Source organism: Microsporum canis, genomic scaffold, assembly GCF_000151145.1.
Source record: "Microsporum canis CBS 113480 supercont1.1 genomic scaffold, whole genome shotgun sequence".
Lineage (NCBI taxonomy): Eukaryota > Fungi > Ascomycota > Eurotiomycetes > Onygenales > Arthrodermataceae > Microsporum > Microsporum canis.
Window position 1 is genome coordinate 2279668 of NW_003299169.1, and position 17951 is coordinate 2297618.

The 17951-nt window shown below is 49.8% G+C and overlaps 5 protein-coding genes across 5 annotated transcripts; 2 read left to right on the forward strand and 3 right to left on the reverse strand.

Annotated features, from left to right (window-relative positions):
• Positions 1-932: 932 nt before the first annotated feature.
• Positions 933-3707, reverse strand: MCYG_00840 (AP-1 complex subunit gamma-1; the record flags this gene model as incomplete). The annotated part of the gene is made up of 6 exons (XM_002850690.1): positions 933-1043; positions 1110-1955; positions 2003-3194; positions 3246-3434; positions 3516-3639; positions 3671-3707. 6 exons carry the CDS (start codon positions 3705-3707, stop codon positions 933-935), a joined length of 2499 nt encoding a protein of 832 aa, XP_002850736.1.
• Positions 3708-4242: 535 nt separating this feature from the next.
• On the forward strand, positions 4243-6199 carry MCYG_00841 (sterol o-acyltransferase; the record flags this gene model as incomplete). Its single annotated transcript, XM_002850691.1, has 5 exons — positions 4243-4367; positions 4447-4896; positions 4957-5682; positions 5750-6005; positions 6173-6199. The coding sequence occupies 5 exons, from the start codon at positions 4243-4245 to the stop codon at positions 6197-6199; spliced, it is 1584 nt and encodes a 527-aa protein (XP_002850737.1).
• Positions 6200-6810: 611 nt separating this feature from the next.
• Positions 6811-8317, reverse strand: MCYG_00842 (uncharacterized protein; the record flags this gene model as incomplete). The annotated part of the gene is made up of 4 exons (XM_002850692.1): positions 6811-7087; positions 7161-8027; positions 8102-8178; positions 8234-8317. 4 exons carry the CDS (start codon positions 8315-8317, stop codon positions 6811-6813), a joined length of 1305 nt encoding a protein of 434 aa, XP_002850738.1.
• A 1055-nt stretch (positions 8318-9372) lies between these two features.
• Positions 9373-14672, reverse strand: MCYG_00843 (glutenin; the record flags this gene model as incomplete). The annotated part of the gene is made up of 4 exons (XM_002850693.1): positions 9373-10695; positions 10932-14099; positions 14218-14320; positions 14494-14672. 4 exons carry the CDS (start codon positions 14670-14672, stop codon positions 9373-9375), a joined length of 4773 nt encoding a protein of 1590 aa, XP_002850739.1.
• A 974-nt stretch (positions 14673-15646) lies between these two features.
• Positions 15647-17767, forward strand: MCYG_00844 (LMBR1 domain-containing protein; the record flags this gene model as incomplete). Its single annotated transcript, XM_002850694.1, has 2 exons — positions 15647-15936; positions 16003-17767. The coding sequence occupies 2 exons, from the start codon at positions 15647-15649 to the stop codon at positions 17765-17767; spliced, it is 2055 nt and encodes a 684-aa protein (XP_002850740.1).
• Between the last annotated feature and the right edge of the window lie 184 nt (positions 17768-17951).

Below are 17951 nucleotides of genomic sequence, written 5' to 3' on the forward strand. Positions count from 1 at the left end.
CGGTGGGGGTGGGCGAATATTTAGTTATCGGATTCCAAATCACTGTCGCTGTGTTTTGTCTATCGAGGGGAGGCTCATACTGGAATGGAATGGAAGGAATCAATACATCTCATATCAATGTCAATACTATTATTATCTAGCTAGTTTCTACTAGCTATCTATCAATTTGTTTCTAGGGTTTCAACCTCTTTCAGCCTTACATTCACCACACAGTAAAGCCCCCGGAATCAACAGCATGCATGGTACGTACTCCTTGAGAACACAGATTAATCTCCCGTCATTAGAGCCGAAACATAGTCACAGAGAAAAGTGGTCTCATCATGTAGGAATGATCCTCTTGCTCTGCATTCTGCGGGCTGTATGTACGTACTGGAAGGATGGCGGAGTATTCCACATATCAGCCGACGGCACAGTACACATTTGACTAAAAGATATGTACAAACCACTTCATGACCTATGAATCCCCCTAAATTATCTCAGACCACTTTGCTTCGCCGCTGCTACCTGTGGTCTATCTGCGGTCTCGTACATCTCTATGATCAACCGTAAGGTCATGCGCCCTGTTAGGGGGTGACCAAACACTCACTCATCCTTTACTCTCTACCCGCTCACCCGGACAGTTGAAACACACACACACATATACTCCGTACATCTGTTAAAATTCCATAAGCTATTCACCGACAATTATGTATGGCCTCACTAAGAACTTTTATAAGTATCTATATAGCCTTACTTATTGTACTGACACGTAGCAGAGGTCCTATCTACCTTGCTGGCTGAGTATACACTCAGGGGCCCCTCAAGAAGCAACCATTCCGCTTCGTCTACTTGACTTTTCTACTCTGTTGAGTTTCAAGATAGGATTTGCGAAAGTTTCATAACGGCTTCTAAAATAAGGAGTGACTTAGATAAGATAGATGTCTTTTATCTTATCAGCCCCCAATAACTGCCGGTTCAGTCCAATCCACCTGATCCACGCTGGGGTTTCCTCCGTTTTTGGAGTAGCTAATTCTTAGGCGCAGCCGGAGTTTTGGAGGAAGTGCCTAATATGGGAATTATATCAGTGAGCTTGAACGGTATAATGATTGGTAAAAACGAGCTTAACTTACGCCAGATGTGGCCGCAATCCTCATTGCTTGTGTGCCCTCTTCACCACCGTCGAGGTCGGGTTTGTTGATGGCACTCAGCTGAAGTTTCTGAGTCTTGGGTACCGCAGCTTGCAGACCAACGCCCGAGAAACTGTCCAGAGCGGATGTATTGCGGAACCTGGCAAGTATCTGACATGTGCCCGCACTATTTCTTTGGATTTGGAGGGTTACTTGGAGGTCGTTCTTGTTAAACACTTCATGAGCAGAGGGTGATGGAGTGGCCGGAGCAACAGGTTGGGCTGTATGGCCTGAGAGGCCTGCAGTAGGCTGCTGCTGGGAAGCCCCATTGGAGCCAAAAAGGTCCATGATATCATTGACGTTTGAGGATCTGGCGGACGTAGGCTGTGGTCGTGGCGCAGCCTCCGAGCTGCTGCCACCAAGAATATCAGCGAGGAGGTCTGCGGTGTTTTGGCTGCCATTCGTTTTGCCTGGCGTGCTTTCGGCTGGGACGTCAGAGCCACCGCCCATGAGGTCGAGTAGCATATCTTGTTCAGTGGGTTTAGACCGTTTCTTTGATTTGTCTTTCAGCAGTCTGCTTTGTCGTTTGTTCATGACTTCGCCGAGGACTCGCTGCTCCTCCCGTATTTCTGGTGGAGGCATCCTCTCAAGCACCCCCTGCCTTATCTGATCATATCCAAATAAATTGCTATATTCCACGGCTCGCTGCTGAATCTCTTCGCTCAGATCGGCAGTCTTGTCTTCAAGAATCGGCGGATTCGCTCGATCTGGGCGGGGTCTGAAATCCTCGTGGAGAGCTTCATGGAAGCTGTAGTAATGTATTCCGTCACAATTGGGGTTGCGTAGGTGCTGTTTAAAATGTTCATGAAAAGATCGATAATGTCGCTGTCCTTCACCTCCTTCACCAGTTCCTCTTCCTCGTACTGGCCTCCGCGAAGGAGAGCATCTCCAAATTCACCAATAACCCAGGATGCAGCTACGGTAAGACCTTCTTGGGAGATATCTTCTTTTAGAGCTGCGTATAGCTTTTGCACAGAGTAAGTCTGCAGATCAGGAGTTGTAGCAATGAGACGAACGAATGACGAAATGATTTGTTCCTTCACGTAGTTGCCGGCGAGTTTCAATACGCGGAGCATAGTGTCCACATGCCATCTTGGATTTGGAGCAAATTTGTTCGCAGCGATTCCAATTTGGGTGGTCATGGAAGACTTGAACTCGTTATCAGCGACTTCTAGGAACGCCAAGAGCTCACGAACAAGTACTCTGATATTTCCTTCATTGATCAATGTGAAACTAAGGTCTAGAGCTCGCCGTCGTATGCTGATGTCTGGGTCCCGCAAACATTCTAGGATCGTGTTCCTGTGCCTCTGGACAGCGTTTGGCTCTACAGCAACCACTTTGACAAGGGTATTAAGAGCAACATATCGGATGTTGTTATCTTTGTTGGACAAAAACTTCCCCAGTATATTGACGCCTAGCACACGAAGACCCGAGTCGGCTTCGATGTCCAGGATAGTCAAAACAGCCTCGTACAAAATAGAGTTTCCGACATTCTTGCTAGACTCGGTGTTCGTAGCGACTTGAGCGAGAATGTCATTTATTAACTCGCTGGTAGCTGCATCTCCTCTCCCAAGCACCCCCAGAAACCGCAGGATTTTCACCTGTAAGAATGGATCTGTTATGCCAGAAACGTCATGTTCGGGAGCGTAGCCAGAGGAAGTTAAGCCCTTCAACGTTCGCACCAGTCCAGCAGCCATTGGGCGGAATTTATCAATGACTTCTCCGGTACCTTCATTTTCATCGTATTCGCAAAATTCGATCGCAAGTGTCAACCCGCTCAACAAAACACCGTGGTTCCGGTCTACCAAAAGGTTCTTCGCTTTGTCAATAAAATGTTCTTGCAAGTCAGGTACTTTACGGCAGATTCGCATGGCGCATAGGGCTGCCTTTCGACGGATATAAGGGTTTGCCGTTGATATGAGGGATTCGATTTCAGGAAATAGGTCTCGGGACATTTCGACGGACGCGATATTCCCGAGTGTACAGAGAGCAAGGCCAACGACATACTGATTCGAATGGTTGAGGTCACTGCCAAGGTCAGTGAGCTGCAAGGGTTCAACTTTTGAGAATACCACTCACTTCTTTAAGGAATTGGTAACCAATGTCAAAACTTCTTGATTTTCATCCAGCAGTAACATAGTCCCCAGGTAGCCCAGTCGCTTGTCGGCGAAGCGTGGTGAGGCTAGTAATTTCAGACATTCTATCTGCCCAAAGTGCGTTCTCTCTCCCAGTGTGAATAGATATAATAATTTGGCGACGTTGTTTCTCCTAGTAGCCTTGTCAGCATCCTTTTAATAAATCCTGGCCTTATAGGGGGGGGGGAAAGGAAACAATAAAGATGCCTCGTACCGGACGCCAGAATCTGTGCTGTCCTCTCTGAAACTCGCCCGAATAGCAGCACTCTCTTTTTGAATAACCGCACGCTCGTCGGCAATAGTTTTGGATGCACGAACATTGCGGATGAATTGCTTCACTGGAAGCTTGATATCAGCATCTGCAAATACAGGCAAGGGGTTTGCGGGGCGCCGTACGAGAGGTCATAGTGACGGCGAGGACCCCTAACGGGGAGCAAGCTGGGTCAGGGCAGGTAGAGGAGGGCTAGGGGCTGCTCAACATGGAACAGGGCTTGCAACTGGAGGCCGTCTGCTGCTCCTAATTAATACTAGATGGCTCTATCAACGGCCTTTTTCTTCTATGTACGCTTTGCTATCAACCTGGCTATGTGTCTTGAGTTGGGCGTCGGGCTGACTCAGCCTTATCGGATATACTATTTTCCACAACCGCTAATAGTCAGCACTTAGTCATCAGCTTTGACGTCAGCCTCGGCAAGCAAAATGTTGTGACTTCTTATTTGTCTACAACTTGAGCTTCGTCACAAGGCAATGAGATGTACTAAAATCCTCCGTGTTGGATCTATATATTCGGCCTGTTACTCCGTCTCGAATCCTGGCAATGGCTGCGCCTTGTGCTGTGGCACTCAGCAACTGATACATATACACAAAACACCCCTAAGCTTTTCCCAGTATATCTACATATACTCGATGTCATTGCGATAACTTTCGTTTCAATTCTGACAATGGCGCCCACTCCCAATGATCCAGAGGAATCTGGTGTGCTTCGACCCCGAGCACTGCGCGCATTTGACCACCATATAGAGCGCCCACACCTGGCCATGGATAGGACACCGTCTAGCCTCTCAAGGTAAATGACCTGCCGTTGTCAATTGTCGCATTATTATACCCGTTAAGAGGTCAACGGTTCTGACTTGATGCCCCCAAAGCGGTCGCTCGACGCCTGTACCAGAAGATGCTCCTCCTTCTGCTCACTACATATCGACTGTCCGGAAGCAAGTGCGAGCTCAAGTGAAGCAGCGCATTTTTTACAACATCGATTACCAGCCACGACTCTCCCATTTTGATCCCAATAGTGATCACCGTGATTTTCACGGCTTTTTCATCTTATTTTGGATAAGCTTGGTTATCATGGTGATAACTACTGTGCTGAGAAATATCAAAGATACTGGATACCCGCTGAGAGTTCATGTTTGGTCTCTCCTATCAGCTAACGTGTTCCAACTTGCGCTTGCCGACATGGGTATGGTTGCAAGCACTGCAATAATAGTACCGCTCCATAGGGCGATTAGAAGTAGCAAGGGCTTGCTTAGATGGGGAATTGGGGGCATGGTGGTGCAGAGTATATATCAAACTGTTTGGCTCTCATTTTGGGTCATGTAAGTGTCATCTCATCCCCTACTTGTTAAACTGTGGGCAAGTAGCTAATTGCATACTAGACTTCCGTTCAAGTTAGATTGGACGTGGACGGCGCAGGTCTTTTTGACTCTGCATACTTTGACAATCTTGATGAAGATGCATTCTTACGCATTTTATAATGGGCATCTAAGCGAAACAGAGCGCCGATTATCAGCCCTGGATGAGCCACAGGCCAAGGTCTTCCCTGCTGCAGTCCATTACCCGAGATCTCCAGTTGTAGCTGATACTTCAAACCCGGCAAATAGCGAGATAGATTCTTCTGATACCGATACTGACCCAAAGCAACAAGTCAGCAAACTACGAGCCGATCTGGCAATGGAGCTGACCTCTCCTCTTGGCCATGTTACCTATCCCCAGAATCTTACGTGGAGGAACTATGTAGAGTTTATATTTTTTCCAACTCTCTGTTACGAATTGGAATACCCGCGAACTAAGGACACCTGCTGGATAGAAGTTTTTATCAAAGCAGCCGCAGTATTTGGCTGTATTTTCCTATTAACATTGACTAGCGAGGAGTTTATCGTTCCTGTCCTGAGTGATTCCGCATTCAGGCTTCGTGCAACTCCATCACACTTTGAAAGGGGTTTAATCCTCGCCGAGACTATCAGCATGCTCCTATTCCCGTTCATGGTGACATTCTTACTGGTCTTTCTGGTAATATTCGAGTACGTGCTGGGGGCATTTGCCGAAATTACACGGTTTGCAGATAGGCGGTTCTACTCAGATTGGTGGAATTCCTGTGACTGGTAAGCAATGATTGTCGAGCTTCATTAATATAGACCTTTTTTTCCGTTGCTAACTACGGTGTTGTAGGTTGGAATTCTTAAGAAAGTGGAATCTTCCTGTTCACCACTTTCTTCGACGTCATGTATACTTCTCCTCTCTCACCCGTTTCTCAGCACCAGGAGCGATGGCCATCACCTTTCTTGTTAGCTCAATTGCACATGAATTGGTAATGGTCTGCATCACTAAAAAGTGGCGAGGATACGGCTTTTTCGCCATGATGCTGCAATTGCCTATTGTGGCAATTCAGAGATCGAAATTTGTGAAGGGCCGAAAAACGTTCAACGTAAGGTATTAGCCTCCCCGGGGTACTGGATTCGTACACTAATATAATTTGCTATATAGAACGTTTGTTTTTGGATATCTATGATACTTGGACTCTCTTTAGTAGGTCTACCATTAAATGATACTGATGTTACATGTGGATCACAAACAGCTAACTAAATGATATAGATCTGTGCCCTCTATGTTCTTGTATAACTTTAATACTTTTTATATACCTTCTACTCCTATTTCATAAAAACTCATACCCTAGGAAGTCAGGATGATAGATTTATATACCCCATCTAAATAAGATTATATCTCTCTTAATAGCTTTTCATATTACTGTCAATATTTATCCCCTCAGCTGGCTTGTAACTTCAGACTAATAGCATATATTAGATTAGATAGAATAACATCTTTGTAGTCTAATCTATCTTGAGGTCGGGAACTAGTTTGATACTGATGTCTTCTTATATATAGCTCCGGGAGAAATACGGGCAGATTGAACAGTGGATGGTAGTTGCAGGTCAGATATAAAGGAGATAAATATAAAGAGCGAGGTAATTTGCTAATGCCATGATGCAATGACTCCAAGTGGAACAACATATCATGAGACATGTCCAAAGCGCAGGACAAAGTAAAAGGCAACAAAGTATAGAAAATAAATCCAAAATCCCGAGATAAAGATAGTAAACATGCTCAGAGAAACAACTATGTCAAAAGTACTCACCTACTGTCAAAGGTAGAATATTGGCTCCCTAACGCCTATGTATCAACTTAGCAAAAAGAACGCAATCGGAACGCATATAATTACACCGAGGCCCAGCTTATATATGTTCAATCGGTTCCTCAGGGAGGAGTCGTTCATGAGCAGGTTCGCCAGGAGAGGGTAAGCAAGCCTTGAGTGGTGGTGTAATGATATCGTTGAAAAGGAAAGTTCCATAGACGAGCATGGCGAAACCAACGACCTGTAACCACTTGAAGGTCTCCCAGCCGAGACCGAGGGAGACCAGCCAGATGAACAGGGTCCTAGAGGTGTCAATGGTGCTCCGTGAAGTCGCAGATAGCGAGCGTGTGACACTAAGGCCGAAGAAATTGAAACCCCTGCAAACAACAAACAAACGGTGGGTTAGTGGCTGTGCAGACTCACTCTGAGAAGGGTGATAGAATAACATACCCGATACTGATCATGATTAGAATGCTGGTTACGGCAACAGTCTTGTGTTCAGTCATGTTTCTCCATCCCTCTACGGCATCAAAGTATCCAAGCTTGCCACTCTCGCTAACGCCGATAGTGAAATGCAGAATCACCATTGCCAAAGCAGTGACCAAAAATCCGAATATTCCCTCCCAGCCAACAACTTTCAGCGGGTTCATAGAGTACTTTTCAAGAATCCATTCCTCTAGCACAAACTGAGATGCGGTGAATATTTGGGCAAAAGCAATCAGGAAAACACCGAGAACGACACGTAGTGGGTCAACGTGTTTTTCGGTGGTGGTAAAGGACTCATGGGCACGTTTGAAGAGAGCAACAAGAGCGTCAGCGTTTTCAGGAGTGCCGTGTACGGCTGGTTTATGATGGTCAGGGAAGATGGCACCCGCAAGGCCGACTAGGGCCACTCCGACAACGACGCAGACCAGCGCAGACCACTGATAGAAATACAACTTCCTTCTGAGGAAAATAACGCTGAACAGGCCCACAAATAGAACGAGGGCTCCTCGGGTCATCTGGTAGATGCTGGCGACAACAAACAAAAGGCCGACATTCATCAAGGTAGTGCCGGTGATGTCACAGCAAGCCGGTAGAGCAAGAAGCATTATCTTCTTCCCACTCAGCTGTGTCCTTGTGTCTTCGTCGAGTTTACGTCTATTACCAGCTTCATCATCGGCTTCGTAAGCGGCGTCATCCTCGGAGTTGCTGATGGACTGATATCCATCGGCAAATAGCGGTGCGGAGGAGAATCGGGGTACGATGAAGCCTTTCCAGATATCGATGCAAAACAAGACGAGCCAGCAGCCCATTTCTCCAACGAACATCTGTAGTCTATTCTCCAGTTACGAAACGATGTTAGTTATGCAGTAAGCTATTTTATCGAGACAACGAAGCAGGGGACATACGTCTGAAGAACCGGCTGCTCAAAAGCGACTCTCTTGCTGGGGTCTGGTGAGTCACAATTTCTCACACATTGCATGTCCTATCAGCCCTATCGGTTAATACGCAGCTTTCTTCAACGATACAGGGTGACTGACCTGGTACTTGGTGAGGAGCGTGTTGCAAACTCCCGTCACCAACATCATGGAGACGAGGAACGGGACAAGGGCCTTTGGAACCATCTTTACTATCCTTTTCCCCTTCACCTTTAAAACAGCTGGCAGTATCTTCTTCTTCTTCTTCTTCTTCTTCTTCTAGCCAAAAGGTGTGGCAAGAGAAGGTGGTTGGAAGGTGTGTTGGATGTGTGAAGGCTGAGGCCGTCAACTTTCTGGGGGTTTGAGCCTCGATCTACGGCACGCGACGATGCAAAGTGACGAAGTTTGCCTTTTTAGCTGCAAGGGCATAATCACGTGATTATAGATAAAGTGGATCAGCTGACCGGGATAAGTGGATGCGCCAAGAAAGTTTAAAGTTAGATAAGGCTTGGTCACGTGTGTGTTAGATAAGCTGGGAAGAACGTCATGAAGTCAGCATCAGAAATGTGATTAATGAAGTAAATTAGTATACAAGGCAAAGTACAAGGCAAAGTACAAGGCAAAGGAACATCCTTAGAACCGGTACAAGCATGTATTAGCGGTAGGTTAGTTGCGCATAGCTCCCCTTCAAGGATAAGGCTCGCTCAACTTGGTAGAACCGAATGATTAATATAGATCGAGGCAACAGAATCATAACGCACACCACAGTAAAGCGAGACAAAGAATCAAAACCATAACCAAAAAGCGGAGGGGAAAAAAAGATAGAGGCCAGGTATTAGTTGCAATAGTTAAACAAGAAAGAAATCGAAGGTATCATGACAAACATCCCTCACCACATAACGCCTTGCTTTGTGCCGAGAACAAAGAGAATAAGCAAATTAAGGGCAACCGAAGGGGGTAGATAGATCAAGCCAAAAGATCAAGAAGAAAAGAAAGACCGACGAGCAAACAAAGCAATGAAGTATATCCAGCGACCATCGAAGATTTTTTTCCAATCCCATTCCCTTTCCTCCTTTCCCATTCCAAAAAATTATTAACCCAGGGTATTATTTTGACAATCCTATTAACCAGCTCCTTAATCTTTTTTCGTTTTGCACGGTGATCAACACCCAAGAAAGCAAGAAAGAAAGAGGAAGAAGAAAATAAAGACTCCAAAGTAAAAACTAAATCAAAATCACCTTTTTCTTTTTCGGAAGTATCCGTTAAATAGAGTAAATCGGCTTCTCGGACCGCAGCTGCGCGTCACCATTCACATCCACGTTGTCGCCAAGCTCCATGGCGTCCCAGTTGATATTATGCCATGCGTCGCTCATAAATAGTCCGCTCTCCATGTCTTCAGGCAGATTCATCCAATCGGAAGGCACCCAGTTATTTGCATCGCCCGCCATCTCTTCATCCTTCATGTCACCGTCTTGTGGAGTTTGCATCGTAGCAGACCAGGCGGATGTCGGTGTATCATCTGGTGGCTGTTGTCGGAGATGAGAGAATACCTCGTTGGCAATGATCTCGTCGACAGGATCGGTGCTAAGACCACAGGAAGATTCATCACCTAGGTCACTGAAAGCAGCGCGGATCATTTCTTGGCTTATCGAGCTTTCAGACCAGAGATCCTTGGTGGAAGCAGAGAGCCCAGGCGATACATTGGATCCAGCGGCTTCCTTCTTGTCCTTGCTTGTGCTGGTAGGGGGCTTGAGGCTGGATGACTTCTCCTGCTGTGAGGGAGACGTTATCATTGGCACTGCGGATGGGCCTGCGCCAGTGGTAGGCGGCAAGGCCTTCGGATCAGTTCCGGTAGGTTGGCTGCCTGCCTTCTTGTCGACGCCAAGCCCGATTCTGAAACTTTCCACTAGGTACTCAAGAGGGTTGGCAATAGGCTCTTCAGCCTTATGCACATCCTGAATATGCTCATCCAATGCAGCCTGGGATGTGTAGCCCCTAAATCGCTGTACACAGTCGCTAATTTTGCATTTGAACAATTGAGTTGGCGGAGTTGCGTTCTTGGCTGGGGCTGCTGGCGTTGTCGCTGGTGGAGTGGCCTTGAGCTGCTGGTTTTTGGTAGCAGGAGACTTGTTGGTCTTGACAGAAGGTTCATTGGTAGGCTGTTTTGTCTTCTGCTTTTTTGGTTTTGGAAGCACGAGGTTATCTTTAGTTACCTGGTGGGGTCCATAAGCGCGCGGGACGCCCTGTGGAGAAGTGGCGCCGATGGGGTAAGGCGGCTGTCGGGTGGTGGGGACGGGTGGCGGGACGGGATTTTGAGATTGTCCTCGTTTGGCGCGTTCTTGCTGTTCAAGTTGCTGTAGATTGATTGCATTCAGGGGCACACTCGTTTGGGCCGGCGTCTGTGGGCTAGCTGTAACTCTCGCAGCAGCGGCGGCAGCAGCAGCATGCTGCGCTTGTAGGATCTGAGCCTGTGCGTGAGCTTGAGCTTGAGCCTGAGCCTGCTGTTGCATCTGCATCTGGTGCTGTTGTGCCTGTTGGTGTTGGTGTTGCTGGGCTTGCTGAGCCTGCTGGGCTTGTTGCATATTCTGGTTTTGTATGTTGTGTCTGCGGGTAATCATGATCACAAACCAACGCTGAATGTATGTCAACGCAGAGCTGATGTATTCAGGCTTGCAAGTTAGTTGGTCCACCACTGTCCAATCGGCCGCTTTGAATTGCCTCATCAACCTCACCCTCTATAATATAGAAGTTAGTATCAATAAGGTTGTTTTAAAATATGACCATGAGAAAACTGCAAAGAACTATGTAGCACTCAACTTACCATCTGCATTAGTGATCTCAGCGTGCGTTCCTGCTCCCTTACTTTGGCAAGCCAAGGCATCAATGCGTCCATATTGGCTATCATATCAGCACCATCTCTAAGTTGCTGTGACGCGGTAGCGTATTCCTCGGGCGACATAGATACGGGAGCTAGTTCTGTATCGTTTCGTGCTTCTTCAGCATAGATACGCTTGATAGGCTCTGGGAGCCGTGACCAAGCCTCCGCAGTGGCCTCTTTGGTGCGTCGCTGGAATAGATTAGATAGCTGAAGCTGGCCCTGTGCCATGATCTGTGCTTGGCGGCGAAGATGTGTGTCAAGCTGGACCTTTTGCTGTGGTGTCATGGACGCTAGTTGGGCTGGTGTCAGCTGTGGTATAGGCATAGGCATAGGTATCGGCATTGGCCGGGTGTTGGCGGTTGGTTGCGAGACCTGGTCAGGTGCACCAGATCGAACTTCGGTATCAGATGGGCTGGGTCGTTTGAGATTCTGTGGTGGGACGGGAACGGAGACTGGTACGGATGTTGGCTTAGCAGGCGGACCGGCTCGTAGCTTCGCAGATGGAGGGGCGGTTGTGGGAACAGCCATTGGTTTGGTCATTGGTTGGGCAGGGTTTGGCTGAGAGATGCCTGGCTGCATTGGGCTGGAGGATATGGGTAGTTGCATATTCTGTTGCTGTTGTTGCGAAGTTGCTGGATACTCAGCACTAACTTCTATGCCTCCACCTTGTATAGAGCTACCCTGTGATTGTTGCTGTTGTGGTTGCGGCTGCTGCTGCTGCTGCTGTTGAGGCATGAATCCTTGTGGCTGCAACTGAGCTTGAGCTTGACCCATTTGTATACCACGGACCTTGAGAATCTGTCTTTGTCGGTTCTTCTCAATAATCTGCTTCAATGTTTCGTCATTTAGATGATTCGCTCGGGGGCCTAACTGTTGGCGCGCCATTTGTATGTCATGCATCGTGATAGGTCTGGTCAGGCCTATTGGCAGTTGCCCTGGCTGCCTTGGCTGTCCCGTCTGCTGTGATAGCTGCCCCATCTGTCCTGGTTGCTGATTTGGCTGGGCAGTCCGCGTCTGTTGCTGGAAGGCCGGCTGAGTAAATGCGGGCGCTGGCTGCTGAGCATTAACATTTTGTTGTTGTTGAGCTTGTGGCTGCTGTTGCTGAGGTTGCTGCTGAGGCTGTCCTTGTTGCTGGAACGGCGGCTGGAGCTGTTGAGGCATGAAGCCTGGGCCATGTCCCTGTGCAGCTAGCTGAGCCTGAGCCTGGGCTTGAGCTTGGGCCTGCGCTTGCAATCTATTGTTCAACTCCTTCTGTACACCGTGGAAATGCATCTTCTGACAAGCCAGCAGCTTCTGTATGGTAAGCTGGCCCATTGCCTGTGGATTCTGACTAGCCCATTGTTTAAGCTGGCCCCAAGTCTTAAGCACTTTGGGAACAGGTGGTGGATTTGGCATTCCCGCCATGCTGGGGGAGATGACACTTGGTGGAAAAGGGATGCGGTCCATATCGCGCAATTGGTCGTCAGTGAGTTTTTGGGCTGCGTGCTGGAAAAATTGTTGACGGGCGAGGTCTGCCTGAGACTGAGGCTGGGACTGAGGCTGGAACGAAGATGATTTAGGGTGCTGGGTGGGCTGAGATTGCGGCATGCCTGGCTGCTGCTGCTGCTGCTGCTGCTGTGATGTTTGGGGATGCATGGGTACTCCGCCTGCACCCATAAGATGCTGTTGCATGGCCATGGAATTGCGCATGTTCGGATCTGCACTGAATGGAAGCCCTTGGTTCAGATTTTGTGGGGGTTGATTTGGGTCAACTTGCTGCGGTTGTGGTGGCTGGCCCGGTTGGGGGACCTGATTCTGTCCTGCCACACCTAGCTGGTTTGCGCGGTTGTCGGGGGCCTGCCGAGCCCTCGCCTGTCTAGCGAAATTCTCCAGGATAATAGAGGCATGTTGGGGTGACATTTGTGAGAGTTGATCGCGAAGAGTTTGCGGGACCCCAGGAGGGATGTGAGGGCGGGGGCCACCAGCTTGGGGAGGTTGTGAGGGCTGGCCATTGGGGTTACCAGCCATGGGCACGGCAGGTGTGGCTCCCTGTGGTGGGAGTTGCTGTGTTATCTGAGATGGTTGGTTCGGCTGTGAGGACATTGCCAATTGATTATTCATAGCAGCTTGGTTGCGAGCCTGTTCGGGTTGTAGTTGAAAGTGAGCACCCTTATTTAATGAATTCTGTTGCTGTTGCTGTTGCTGTTGCTGCTGGGCGAGAAGAGCTGGGTTCATGGCAGGTCTGCTTCCTGGTTGCTGCTGCTGCTGCTGCTGCTGCTGGCCATGAAAGCGTTGAGCTTGAGCAGCGGCGAACTGAGAATTCATCATGGTAGTGTTGGGTGGGTTAGCGGTCGCTGGTACAACGAGCTGACCTGCCTCTTGGGAACGGAGACCGTCTTCCTGCTGGCCTTGAATCTGGTCGACGCTGCCGTTGAAGGTGAGGTCTGGCTGACTGATGGGGACGTTGTGCTGCATTCCCATGGAGGGCTGGCCTGTCATCTGTCCCATCATAGCGGCTTGCTGAGCTGGGTCCATACCACCTGGTTGGCCATGGCTGGCCATTCCCATCCTCTCCAGCCGCCGTCTTCTTACCTGGGCCAGTGCTTGTGAACGGAAGAATTGGGCGAGCGGATCTATTCGTTTTTGGGCAAATTGTTCCCTCTGCTCTTGAGGCATGTTCTGTAGGTTCATCTTGATCCTTTCAAGATCGTCGGGTGGGGTGTTGCGGGCCAACTGCTCGGCGAGAGCGTAGACATCTTGTATTTCGCGAGGGGTGAGCTGATTTAAATCCTGGGTAGCGCCAGGTCCACGAGGTTGTTGTTGTTGTTGTTGTTGCTGCTGCTGCTGCTGCTGCTGCTGTTGTCGTGCAAGTTGCTGGATGAAGGCTGAAGGTTGTGGTTGTTGTGGTTGCATGTGTTGAAGATTCATACGCCCATTTGGCACCTGTCCTGGGAGTGGTGAGCCTTGAATGGGTTGTTGTTGTTGTTGCTGCTGCTGCTGCTGCTGCTGTTGTTGGCGCTGCATCGCGGCAAACATCCCCATCTGCGAGGGAGGAACCTGCATGCCACCACCCTGTTGTTGCTGCTGCTGGTGGTTGGCATGCTGCATCATGCCATTCTGCATCATGATGGCCTGTTGCTGCCGAGAGTCCCGTATTTTGGAGTTTTTCTCGCCGACTATACGTTCATAATCGGCCTACCGGATTGTTAGCCACACGGGTGCAGTAGAGAGGGTATAAGGTGGCGGTTACCTTCTCGTTCGCCTCTCTGAAGGTTTGTTCTTCGAATCTCAACGCTGCAGCGATCGTAGTCGGTATATCGCAGTTTGGTTTGACGAGGCGGAGGGCGGATATGCTGTTTGCAAGGTGTGAGTTTATTATGGTCATTCACAGCATGGCGGAACCATGGTACTCTTCCACCCGTTTGACCAGTCACGTCCGACATGGCAGTGATCGTAGTAAAGGAGAAGAGGCGAGAAGGGCGGAAAAAAAACTAGTAATAATTAAATAACAATGGGCGAAACGTACATGGTCATAGTCCTGAGGGCGCGTTCTCGCACCTGGACGCCCTCTCTCCAGCCAGTAAAGGGACCCTGGGCCTGCAGCGCCTGCACCACAAGCTTCCAGATGGACTGGCTGTCTGCCTTCTGCGGGCCCTGCGGCTTCGCGCCGGTCGCGGGTGAGGGCATCTGGTGGAAGTTGTTCATGGTGTGACGGGCAGGAGGAGGCGGTGGAGGAGGAGGGAGAGGAGACGGTGGTGAGACCGGACGATGCGAGCGGTTGCCAGCTGCATGGACGACAGTGGGCCTATGCAAGCAGACAGTGGAAGCAGTGGTCGTAGCAGAAGTCGACGCAGTAGAAGTGTTCGAAGTCAAGGAAGATGAAGAAGAAGAGAGAAGAAGAGGCGGACGAGGGTGAAACGGGGCTTGCTGGCCTGGGCGTTTTGAGGCGTCTCCGTCAGCGGTCAGGCGTCCATCCAGTCAGATGGTCTATTAGAGATGAAAAATGATGATGATATTAGAGATTGACGAGTAAAGACGAGATGATAGACATGAGATGAAAGAGAACAAGATGTTGAAGGGGAGAAGACGAGGAAGATCGAGTTTTGGTGGATCGAGAAGTCGTTTTGAGTATTCAACAAGTTGGGCTTCAATGGCTTCTGGCCCTTAATTACATTCATACCTTTATATCTTTATCCTTCTTTCTCTTCCGCTTCTCTTGAGTATCTCTCTTGTTCTACTCTCTATCTCTTCTCGTGTTCTACTCTATCTATTATCTCCTATCTCTAATCGTACATCCTCATCCTTACGTCCTACTCTCCTACAGGGGCCCGACAAGGCTCCCTGTCTGCAACCAACTAAGCATCTGCAGCTGCAAGTTCTTCCTCCTGCAGTTACTCCGTCTTCTCATCTCTTCTGTTATTTATATATTCATCATATATTCATTATCATTCATCATCCTTTATTTATTTTTATATTAAAAAAAAAACCAATTCAACTTTATTATATCACGTGATTAAGCCAGGCTTCAAGTTTTCCCTTTTAGGAAATATATAGATCTGCTTCTTCTTCTTCTTCTGCTTAATAGACACTGGAATTTCTACTTCTACACTTCTCCTCTTCTATACAGCTATACATCTAGACTTACTTCTCCCTCACCTTCCTCTTGTCGATGGATTAAAATGTCGACGCCGGCCAGCTCGAGCGTGTTCGTGGCTGCGGCCCTCGTTTCCATTAGCGCCCTGGTCCTCTTGCTGCTCCGTCACTATCTGCCTCTGCGCTCGACTCCGGCCTTCGTAGTACTGCCCGTCTTCCTCGCCCTCGCCCTACCGGCAAGCATCGTCCTTCTCGTGCCCATAGACCTCGCCTCTAGTCCGCCAGAGGGTCATCGGCCAGCTGGGATATGGCTCTCTTCACGTTTCATGCTCGTCTTCTGGCGCATCGCCTACTGGCTCACCTTTGTTCTCACCTGGTATTTCTCTCCTTGCTCTCTCTCTCTACTGTCCTACTCTCTGCTGTTATGCTAATTCCGGCATAGGGGAATACTGCCGTTCTTAGGAGAGTATTTAGACTCCGGCCATAGATCGCCGCGCGAACGCATGCTCTACTCCCTCCGTTCAAACGCCCGGTACCAGCTCATTCTCCTCTCGTCGGGCTTACTAGGTCTGGTATACCTTGCTCTCACACATGAGCTGCGCTTCTCCTCCCTCCGTGGGCTCGTCATGGCCCTCGCCTACGCCTGGGGCCTGGTTCTGGCCATATACCTGCTTGGCCATGGCCTGGTCGCCCTGCCTCGCAAGATGTGGCGAGCAGCCTGGACTGGAGACAGGCTGCGAAGGTTGCAGCAGCGTGCGGTCCGGGTGCACGATGCCCTCGTCGACACTGACAGCAAGGTCGAGGAGCTCAGGTCTCTGGTGGCCCAGTTGAGACGTAAGCGTGGGCTCAGCGCGGAGATGCAGGAGTGGGTTGACGAGCTGGTGGACGTAGCCGGTCAGGGCGGCAGCAGAGGGTCGACCGCCGCCGTCCGGAGCTTACAGAGCGAAGGCAGAGCTGTAGTGCCGCATGTCATCACGGATCGGTACATGGCTGGCCTGACCAGAGACCTCTACCGGGCCAGGCACAGGCACGCCAGATATACGGATGCCTGGTCCCGTCTCGTGCGTGAAGCACACGACTGCCAAACCATAATCGATGCAGCTACCTCGAAACAACTCGTCTTTGATGACTCCCTGTCGTCTTCTTCTTCTTTTTCTGCCGCTGCTGCTGCATGGACTTCGCACTCCCTCCTGACCCCTTACCTACGCTACCTACTCTACACCAATCTCCTACCAGCCATACGCGTAGGCCTCGCCTCCCTCTTCGCCTGCCTGTCCGTCTGCATCCTCTGGTCCGAACTTGTGCGCACGTTCTTCCCCTTTCTCTCCGTCGTCGCCCTCACCACTCCATCCTCTACCCCGGTTGGCTTCCCTTCCCAACTCCTCACCTCCGTCTGGCTACTCTATCTCTGTGCCGCCGCAGGAACAGGCATCTCGGACGCCCAGGTATGGGGTAACCGTGCCCTGGTCCCTCGCAACACATACCATGAGTCTGCGTGCTGGTACGCCGGCCAGATCGCCCGCCTCACTGTCCCGCTGGCGTACAACTTCCTCACCCTGCTGCCCCATGACTTGCAGCGACGGACTACCTTCTTCGACTTCTTGGGCAAGGGCATCAACCTTACGTTGATAGGGGAAGGTTTCGATCTCTTCTTCCCCCTGGTCATCCTCTTACCCGTCGCCGCCACAGTGTTCAACCTGTATGGCACGGTCAAAGGGCTGGTTGGACTGGGAGACATGGAGATCGATAACGAGGAGGAAGACAATCCAGCCGGCTACGGTACCGGCGGATGGAGGGAAGGACGTGCCCTTATCGAAACGGAGTTGAACGGCCCTGGATACCTGGGTCTGTCCAACACCAGGACGACAGCCACCCCCCGCAGCCTGCCAGACTCCCTGCCACGATACAGGGACACACCGACAGACCCCAGGAGAACCTCGCACCGACCCACACAGACCAACGAGCCAGCAGCAGACGCGGAAGACGAAGAAGACGAGGGGTTCTTCCGGTCCTTTGCTCACCGGGTTCGAAACACCATCGACACCGCCAGCACGCCCAAGTGGTTACAGGAGGTCGACGCTGGCTTCAAGCGGCCCCGATGGATGGGCGGCGGCGACGACGGCCCTTCTTCTTCCTCCTCTCCTTCAACGGACACCTCCGGTCTTGCCAGGTGGTTCGGCGGTGGCTCCGGTGGAGTGCGGCTCTGACACTATACCTTTCCTACTTGTCTCTATAATACTCTTTTCTTCACTCTACAGCGGCCATACTAATGCATTGCAAGGCGTCTTTTCACCCGGAGAAACATATTTATTAATGCTCTTTCAAATACAACTCTTAATAGAATTGTTCGTTCGAAAAGGAAAAAAAAAAAGAAGAACCCTTGCAGAGCCG